Source organism: Magnolia sinica, chromosome 14 (assembly GCF_029962835.1).
Source record: "Magnolia sinica isolate HGM2019 chromosome 14, MsV1, whole genome shotgun sequence".
NCBI lineage: Eukaryota > Viridiplantae > Streptophyta > Magnoliopsida > Magnoliales > Magnoliaceae > Magnolia > Magnolia sinica.
The window spans coordinates 72,200,025-72,209,508 of record NC_080586.1 but is presented as its reverse complement, the minus strand read 5'-3'; the positions used below and the strand labels follow the sequence as shown (position 1 = coordinate 72,209,508).

Sequence of the window (9,484 nt, the reverse complement as noted above, 5' to 3'; positions counted from 1 at the left end):
AGAGGCATTGCACAGCTAACCTTACGACGGGCAATTGGCTCCCATATACTTTTCTACGGGAATATGTGAGCACACTAATGTGTTTTACTAATAGTTTTTTCAATAACTAACAAGCTTCAAACGTAAAAGTGCCAACGCGCACGACCACTACCACTTTTCAGCCAACAAGCAAATTAAGCTACTTTGAAGTTGAGGAAGCTATTGTGCACTAGCTTACGTTTTTCATTTTCTTTCCTTATAACATGGTTTTTTAATGCCGAAATTTATAACAACCCAGTGGAATAAACAAGAGACCTGTAACATCATTTCAAGAGAGCATCCCTCTACCCCTTTCCACACCAATTGCACACAAATAGCATGCATGTCCCACGAGACTTTCATTCTCTTTTGTTTTTTGTTTCGTTTATCCAAGAAACATTTCATGCTCTTTTGATAGTCATGGTAACAGGATAAATATATATCTAGAATAAGATATTACAAGATAAATAAAAAGGGCCTTTTGCAAATACCCCTATCCATAGACCATAATAGATATTTGCATATGCCCGCAGTAAAAAAGATAACTTTACAAATAACTGCTCATTAATATGTTATTGTCATAAATATTCAAGTTTTAAGTATCTAACAATCAGATGGGTGGATATTTATTGGACGGTTGAAAATAAATAAACAATTTAATCTTGGTATTGTAACTTTACATTCCTGGATTTCACAGAATCTTTACTTTTTTCACTGTGGGTAGATATCCATGACAAATCCACTCCGTCTATCTGTTTTAAAAGACTACAATAGGACAAAAATTTAAAAATCAGGAAGATCCAAAACTCATTGGGCCACACAAACGAAACAGTGGGAACAGCAACGTCCACCATTGAAGCCTTCCTGGAGCTGACCATGATGTTTAAACGCCATCCAATCCGTTCAAAGAATTACTACCACTCAGATAAACTATAAGAAAAAATATCATCCTGATACAAAACTTTTTTCACTGCCAGGCGTTCAATCCCTTCTGTTTCGTGTGGTATGGCCCACGTAAGTTTTGGATCCGCCTGATTTCTAGAATCCTATCCGAATGTGGTATTTGAAAACAGATGGACGGAGTGGATTTGTCACGGACATCTCTGTGGGCCCCACGCAGCTCTCTGTGCCAGGGATCTGATGGGTATGTCTCTGACTGTGGACCCACCGTGATAAAATGAAGCAGATTCAAATCTCAGGTGGAGCCCACCGCAGGAATGAGTAGTGATTGATCATTAAAAACTTACTGTGGGCCACAAAAGTTTTGTATCAAGCTGATATGTCTGTAGTCCCTTCATCCATCTCTCTGTGACCTTATCAATAGGTTGGATGGCAAATGCACATTCCAGTGGCCTCCAAGAATTTTTTTAATGGTGGATATTCAGTTACCACAGTTTCCTGTGATGTGGTCCACCTGAGACTTCGATCTGCCTCAATTCATGGATCATGGCTAAAATCATCTGTCAAAACTGATGGACGGCTTGGATGTAATGAAAATACATCAAAGTGGGCCCCACAATCAGCGATCCACCGAAGCTGCGTCCTCCCACAGTCCGGCTAGGCGCAATCTGCATTCGTATCGTATACATGAGGATGGTTTTCAAGCTTTTGTACACCGTCCATTTTTTTCATATCGTGTGTCCCAAATATTCAGTGGAAAAATCTGGTTTTTCGCTATACTATTAGTAACAGTGCAGCCCACCCATCGCACTGCTCGGATGGCCCACAAATTTCCAGTCTGACAGGGGCTTCGTGTGAAGTGCGTGTGAAGATTGTGCACGTGAAACTAACAGAACTCGCATTAAAGCAACGAGGTTGGTCATTCCACACGCACGCGTACACGCACACCACTGGAGAACACGTGCGATATCTGAGCTTTCCATCTCGTCCGAATAATCCATATATATTTCTTCCAAAGTCCATATAGTTTTACTCCTCTTGTGGGCCACAACGGATAACGTAAATTGGCAGTTAAACTAACTTTTCCTAGCCGTCCGATTGATTATTATATCGTGGCCCACATGAGATTCTAAAGGGAATTATTTTTATTTCATAAGATCTGAACACTACAACCCATCTGATGGAAAGATCCGATCAAGAAATTATCTTCCATATCCGCACGTGTGTCTGCATGCGAATGGGGAGGCTCTCCACACGCGTGTGGAATTAGCAAACCTTGTAGAGTAACTTGCAACGTACACATCTCCCACCAAACAACCGTTTTAAATATTCCATCATCCAAAGCAACAACCAACGACCACACAACTAACTTTTTTCACTAGCCATGGCTAGGACCATCTTCTTCATCCTCTCAATTTTCATCATGATCTCATCACACTGGCCCACCATCCTAGCCGTTGATTTAAGGTACCCGGCCGTCTTCAACTTCGGCGACTCGAATTCCGATCCCGGCGGGCTTATCGCGGGGCTTGGAGAGCATCTGAACCCGCCGAACGGCGAGACCTACTTCCGCAGGCCGTCCGGGCGGTTCTGCGATGGACGGCTGATTATCGATTTCTTAAGTAATCTCTCTACACACTTATTTGAAATCTCTTGCTTTTGGTCAGCTTATTAGATTCAAATTACAGAATTGACCATGCTGGGTGATATTCCAATGAGGAGATTTTGGTCATTTATCATGTGTGAACATGGCGAATTCGAAGAATTGAAGGAAAGATGGATTGTGGTAATGTTTTCTCAAGGGAATGATATGATGAGATGACATCTCAGTGGATGAGAGGCTGCTGAATAGACCCCATGATTGGTAAGTGCATTGGGGCCCACTTCCCTGATATCAGAAATTTCTCCTTCTGGGTGGGCCCCAATGTGGGTTGATCAAGGGGCATCTATGAAGGGCTCTGATGATTTACATGTTCAATCATACCATCCCATTTCGTTTCTCAAGGAATCATCAGTTATAGTGTATTCATGATTACACAAAACCATCGGTGCAAACAGATCGTGCCGTCACGTTGTGTGGGACCCACCACCTGCTATAATGTGGGGGCATCAAGCAGAACCATATAGTGGGCCCCACATGTTACGCCGTCTGATTGTGATCATACAGAGTGGAGCAGGGCAAACATTGCATATACTCTAAGAGTGTGGTGGGCCCCACTCTTGACGCAGGGATGGACGTGATGAGGTTGAGCACAGTCTTCCTCAGGGATAACTACTCCGAATTCATGGAGTTTCTCTAGACTCCTTACAAAGATTCCTCGAATCCACGGGGAATTTTTTATTTTTATTTTTTAAAATAAAATTGAAAATAATTTAATTGATCATAAAAATGAGTTTACAATCCTTTAAATAATGATATCAATCCTAGGAAGAAGTTTCATAATCAAACTCAACTCAAACTCTCTAAAATTGTCACTTACTATAAATAGTAAACTTACTATTTATATTTATAGACGGTCATGATTTTTACTAGACTTCATAGTTTTCGGCCAAAAATAGTAGGCGTCTACTTTGTCCTACCATGTTATTCCCCTAATTTTTCTAAGCCCTTTTCGTGTTGGGCATGACCCCTAAAACTCAATTGATCAAAAGTTATGATCGAACTAAAAATTACTATAAATAGTAAAAATGGAAATAAAACGAATTTACAACTGTGGATCTGATAGAATCTCGCAAATTCGGCTGTGGGCTAAAGTAGCTTCTCCTACCTCAAAATCGTATATGGTACATTGAATAACTCATTCCGGTTTGCGAGATATGCCTGTTTTAAGGTTCTGACGGTCCGGATCACTCCCACCTCTGATCAGGCCTTCTCTGGTCCATCTTGGCCATGAAATTGTCCGCGACCCTCTCTACATCAACTCTCAACTGAGAATTTGTACCCATATCATTTACGTTATTACAAAAAATAACTACTTCAATTTAATTAACTATCCTTTTTTATTTTTAATAGTGGATGCAATGGATCTTCCATTCCTCAATGCATATTTGGATTCCGTTGGTGCTCCGAGCTTCCAGAAAGGCTGTAATTTTGCTGCTGCTGGGTCTACTATTCTCCCAGCGACTGCATCATCCGTCAGCCCATTTTCCTTTGGAATTCAAGTGGACCAGTTCTTCCGATTCAAAGCTCGAGTTCTTCAGTTGGCAGGTAACTATACCATGGTATATTCATTAGCTTCGCCACATTGAGAAAATCTCAAAAACAGTATCTTACTTATAATACCATAAATGTGATATCATCCAATGTGGGCCACCCTGCGTGGTCCCTTTTAGTAAATATGGCTACATTGATGGACGGTTGTCGTAACGATTGATAATCTGAGACAACGTATGGCCAGAACAGTCTCTCAAGCCAATACCATGATAAATGTGGGCTACATTGTGAAAGGATTGATAGTATTCTAATGAGAATTGCTGAAATATATACAAGACGACTACACTCATACATACATCTAAGAATCTAGCCTAACACTGTTATCACTGATAAAATTAGGACACCTGACCTCATCTGATTGACCCACATCTCGTGGGCGATAGGGAATCGAATCTTCATTACTATGAAATATAACATATGGTCTTTTGAGTGTAACTATGTTTCCTTGATACAAGTACATGTATCAACTATCAAGTAGAGTAGTTCCTTCAAATCCTAAGTTCTTAGGATACAGTTACGATGGGGATCGTTTACACCCACGAAAAAATATTGCAGGAAATCTTCGCCTTTAATTCAGTCTCGGTAGTTAAAAATACAGTCCAAAATTCAGTAAAAGAGATGGAAACATCAAAAATTCAGTGAATAAGAAGTTCAGGTTTCATATGGCTTCAATTAAAAATAACGAAGTGAGAAAAAAGATTATGTGTGTGTGTGTGTGGATATTGTGTATAAATAAGCCTAAAATGCAAAACTGCTAATAAAATGGATAGATTTTTACATCTATACATGATAATATACATAGGTAATCAAACGATTGGTTAATATTGTTAGACATATATGATTGCCCATGCCACACGTACCATACATGGTTGGGTCGTGTGGCTGAATGGTCGCCCCTCACTTGTTTATATTATGTTTATATTATTGTTTGTATTATATTTTTCCTCTTTTACCCCTTGGTCCATGTTGGGTGGTTATGTCTATACAGGGGTATTCATGTACATTGTTCTCTTCCTTAGTTGATATATGTTGTTGCTTTCTTTGAGGATTTTTGATAATGCAAGCCTTACTAATCTAGAGTTTTGTTGTGTGGTGATTTCTCCAAAACCTATCAAATATCATTTTTGGCCTTTCTCAAATCCTTCATTAATAAAAAAAATAAAAAATCGGTATGTCCAAAAAATGAGTTTTTTTTCCTCTTTCTTCTAAAAGATACAAAGTTTTAAACGGTTAACCGATTATATGAGTTCTTTGGCAATAATGTGGAGTTTAAAATGGAGCATTGGCCCAACAATATTCACAAATTTGGCTCGTAGCCCAATTGGCGGATGAAGAGCTTTGAGTTTGGTAGATTGAGAGTTTGAAGAAGGATCTAAGAATCCAATTAGGCACTCTAGATGCTGTGGGTCCAAATCCTAGATAGAGTGATTTTGTTCCTCTAATGTCGAATCACAATAAAATAACTTCACTAACAAGCACCACAGCCTGAAATTGACCTCCTGTTGTTTAGGAGGATATCCTTGTTTTTTTCTTTTCCTCTTTTTTTTTTTTTTTTGTATCTTCATGAGTGATGACTATCTCAAGAGGAAATCTCAGATATCAGATAATAGAATTCCTGCACTTAGATGAATTCTAGGTTCAAACAGGCATTGAGTTGCATTCTTTTGTCATCTGATGGATGTAGCTGAACTCAAATGAATGGTGTAGCGAGTGGAAGTGAAGGGACAGAACTTGGAGTTTGTTATTGTCTACTTCCAATGAAGTGTTGACTGAATGAATGCATCTGAAAGCATTGAAGGCATGTTTGAGTGATGCTGAAAAATGGGCTCAATCCATTTTTCTCTGACAGGCACAACTGTAGTTGTCAGCGCCTTTCGTGTGGTAGCTCATGGTTCAGATACGGGTGAATCACCTCCTCCCAAAAATGCTTCTTTTTTTTCTTTTCTTTTCTTTTATATTTTTGAAACAGTACCCCTCAATTGCAGAGTGGAATGGAAAGTGCTTTGGATGACTAATGGAAGAGAAAATAAAGCCTAGGAAGTTCATTTCCAGACCAGCCAATTGGTTCGACCAGAGCAAATCAGTCCGTCACAATCTGATTTAATGGAAATTCTCCACTAGTTGGAATTTCAATTCCATAAAAGGAAATAGTTTTAGATTGAAATTTGAACAGTGTAATACTGTTATTGGAATGAATATCACTTTGGAACCTTTTCTGCTCTTTGAAATCTTCTTACTAATGACTGTAGTAGGCACCTAGATGCATTGCTAATCATCATCGTCATGGGAATTCAATATTGGTCTGCCTAGATTCTAGCAAGTGAATTTCACGCGTCTATCAATCTGCATCATGATGACCCAAAAACTACAAAACTCGCAACTGTTCCTCCACATGCTCCCTGAAAACAATATTTTAGTGCAGGTTATTCACAAATTATTACTGAGGAGATATGCAATATTCCCACGATTCTTGATTCCACCTCCCAATGAAATCAGGACGGTTGATGTCGTGCTAGGCTGCTGATAGTGGAATTTTTGCTAAGTAATCATGAGAAGCCAGCCCAAATATCTGGAACAAGGCTATGATGATGGCATATAGTCCCATGGTAAAAAATTTATAAAATCACATGAATTTTTGCTTAGTGCAGTTGTGTGGATGGGAAAATACCAACTAACTGCACTATGATTTGTCAAATGCCCATATGGGCCCATCCATACAATCAGCGAACTTCTGCCATTCACATCTTGACAACATCGGCAAAATTGCCAGAAACAACAGGTATATCTTAATTTAAAGGAAGTCCCAGAAAAAAAATGATGACTGAATTCTATGAAATAAGGGTCTCGTCATCTTTATACATTGTTGCAAGCTATTCATTATGTGTTCTTTGATCTCTTCCAGGCAAGAAAGTAGATAAATACATTCCTCGAGAAGATTATTTCAAGCAAGGGCTATACATGTTCGATATAGGCCAGAACGATCTAGCGGGTGCATTTTATTCCAAAACGGAGGACCAAGTACTCGCTTCTATCCCAACCATTTTGCAAGAATTCGAAATGGGAATTTATGTAAGTGTTCCTCTCCCCTCAAAATGCAAGGATGTCTGTGATATCTTTGAAAATGTCCAAGAAAAACTAGGGAATTAGAATTAGTATTTTGTATGATGGCTTCAATCTTATGAATGGCCACTACAAATGAGTTTTGTTAGATCAATGGCCATGAGGCCCTCTCGATCCTGACCATTAGTGGTGTAGACCTGGGTAATCCCACAATGGTCTGTTGTTTTAGATCTTTAAACTCATTTTCAACATGTTATTAGTATCAGAAATGATATCTATTTTGTAAAATTCTTATTTCAACTGTTCAAATCAAAGGTTATGTGTCTTAACATTTCCAAAGCATCAGGGGAGTGTTTCTCTTTGGATTATAGAAGATTCAATTGTTAGGATGGTGGATCAGAGTCTATAAAAGGGGATTATCGACCCCATTGCAAGATATAACAAGAAATCAAGAGAATAATTCTAGAAAATCCTTAGTCTAGAAGAGAATACCACCAACCAAAGAGATTCCCATTTGAAAACGCTTCTCTCCTCGTCGTTTGGATTCTGATCAACGGTACAGATCATAGAAAATTTCAAGATTGGTCATAAAAATACAAACCAAATGTGCAAAAAGAAACACTGCTACATTGTGTTTTAGGCTGCATTTTCGATTCGCAATTTTTTGGATCTCACTCTTAGTAGAATTCCTTAATTAATGAAACAAAAGAGCCCATTTCATGATTTTTTAAATACTTGTAAAAGTAGAAATATAAAATCACAAATAATTTTTCTCCACTCCTGAAATGGCCATGACCCAAATGCAGCCTTGGTGATTTTTTAAGCTCACGTCTATCATTTATTTTCTAATGCCTTATTATTCTTAACTAGAAAGGAGTGCATCAAATGAAATCCGTGATCTTATTTCTTTCTTCTATTGGTTTTTCAGAAACTATATGACCAAGGTGCAAGGAAGTTTTGGATTCACAACACTGGGCCCCTTGGGTGCTTACCTCAAAATATTGCCACTTTTGGGAAAGATCCGTCAAAGCTCGACGAGATCGGATGTGTGAGCTCACACAATCGTGCTTCCAAGCTGTTCAATTTGCAGCTTCATGCTCTCTGCACAAAACTGAAAGGCAATTTTACAGATGGAAACGTCACTTACATCGACATCTTCTCAATAAAATTCAACCTAATCTCAAATTTTTCTCGATATGGTAAGTAGATTAGCGAGATGCTAAGGAGATTTTTCTAAAGATTGAGGAAGATCTCTGCATCACACATGCACCAGATTCAGGCCATTCATCAGGTGGGGCCCAATGTAAACACATCCTGGTTCCAAAACCAGGTTGATCCTCTCATAAGGTTCACCACATGGATGTGTTGAATGGGCACCACTATCACTTTCTCAAGCCATCCATTTTTCTCATAAAATACGTCGCTGGCTGACATGATAAATGCCACAACTTGGTTTCTGCTACAGGACATGTTCATGGTAGGTCCCATCTAATAAATGGCTAAGATCTTGATCTTCCTCAACCTCCCTCATGTCAATGTCCTTAAGGGGTCATTTGGATGACTATAAGTTGCATTAGTTATAAGTGACTTACATGTAACTCACTTAAGAGTAGTGTTTTTGTGTGAAATTTCAGTTGTAAGCTACAACTAGTAAATCACTTACAAGTAAAACTTGCATTTGGAAACATGATGAAGAGGCATGTTTTCAATTACAGGTATGATACTTACAACCTGCAAATCACATCCAAACAGGCCATATGTAAGTAACTTACACCTAAAAGTCAACTTAAAATTTTATAGACATCCAAACAACCCTTATTGTCATTTCTCATCCCATAGATATAATTGCAAGTGTTGTACATCTAATTTCAGCTTCTATACAAAGCTTGCCTAATGGCGATTTTTTGAGAATGTGATTTCTCAGGATTTGAACATCCAATTACAGCTTGTTGTGGGTACGGAGGCCCGCCGCTGAATTACGATAGCCGGGTCGCTTGTGGTCAATCAAAGATCTTGAATGGCAGCTCAGTAAATACAACTGTCTGCGATGATACTACCGAATATATAAGTTGGGATGGAATTCATTACACGGAAGCCGCAAATCTTTATATCTCTACGCAAATACTCACTGGAAAATATTCGGACCCACCCTTCTCCAATCAGATGCCATTTCTTCTCAGACTCAAGTTCTAATGGGCCAGATATGCTTGTAACTGACATTAATTCTTCTGATCAAAAAAGGGATACTAATAACTCTTTCTCAATGGATAGCTATGATTATTTATAATGAAA

The 9,484-nt window shown here is 38.7% G+C and overlaps 1 protein-coding gene across 2 annotated transcripts; it reads left to right on the top strand.

Annotated features, from left to right (window-relative positions):
* The first annotated feature begins 2,274 nt into the window (after positions 1–2,274).
* LOC131226150 (GDSL esterase/lipase At1g54790-like) lies at positions 2,275–9,484 on the top strand. Of its 2 annotated transcripts, none has more exons than XM_058221867.1 (5): positions 2,275–2,540; positions 3,932–4,126; positions 7,035–7,201; positions 8,121–8,391; positions 9,138–9,484. In XM_058221867.1, the coding sequence occupies exons 1-5, from the start codon at positions 2,303–2,305 to the stop codon at positions 9,383–9,385; spliced, it is 1,119 nt and encodes a 372-aa protein (XP_058077850.1). In that variant the 5' UTR covers positions 2,275–2,302; the 3' UTR covers positions 9,386–9,484. The 2 variants fall into 2 exon arrangements, with proteins under 2 accessions (XP_058077850.1, XP_058077849.1); XM_058221866.1 differs by having other exon boundaries at positions 9,117–9,484.

Bases quoted from the DNA above. Each gene is read 5' to 3' on its own strand.
- LOC131226150 (XM_058221866.1), top strand. From the start codon at position 2,303: ATGGCTAGGACCATCTTCTTCATCCTCTCAATTTTCATCATGATCTCA. The intron at 2,541-3,931 runs GTAATCTCTCTA...TATTTTTAATAG, and splicing joins GCTGATTATCGATTTCTTAA to TGGATGCAATGGATCTTCCA. The intron at 8,392-9,116 runs GTAAGTAGATTA...GTGATTTCTCAG, and splicing joins CTCAAATTTTTCTCGATATG to GATTTGAACATCCAATTACA.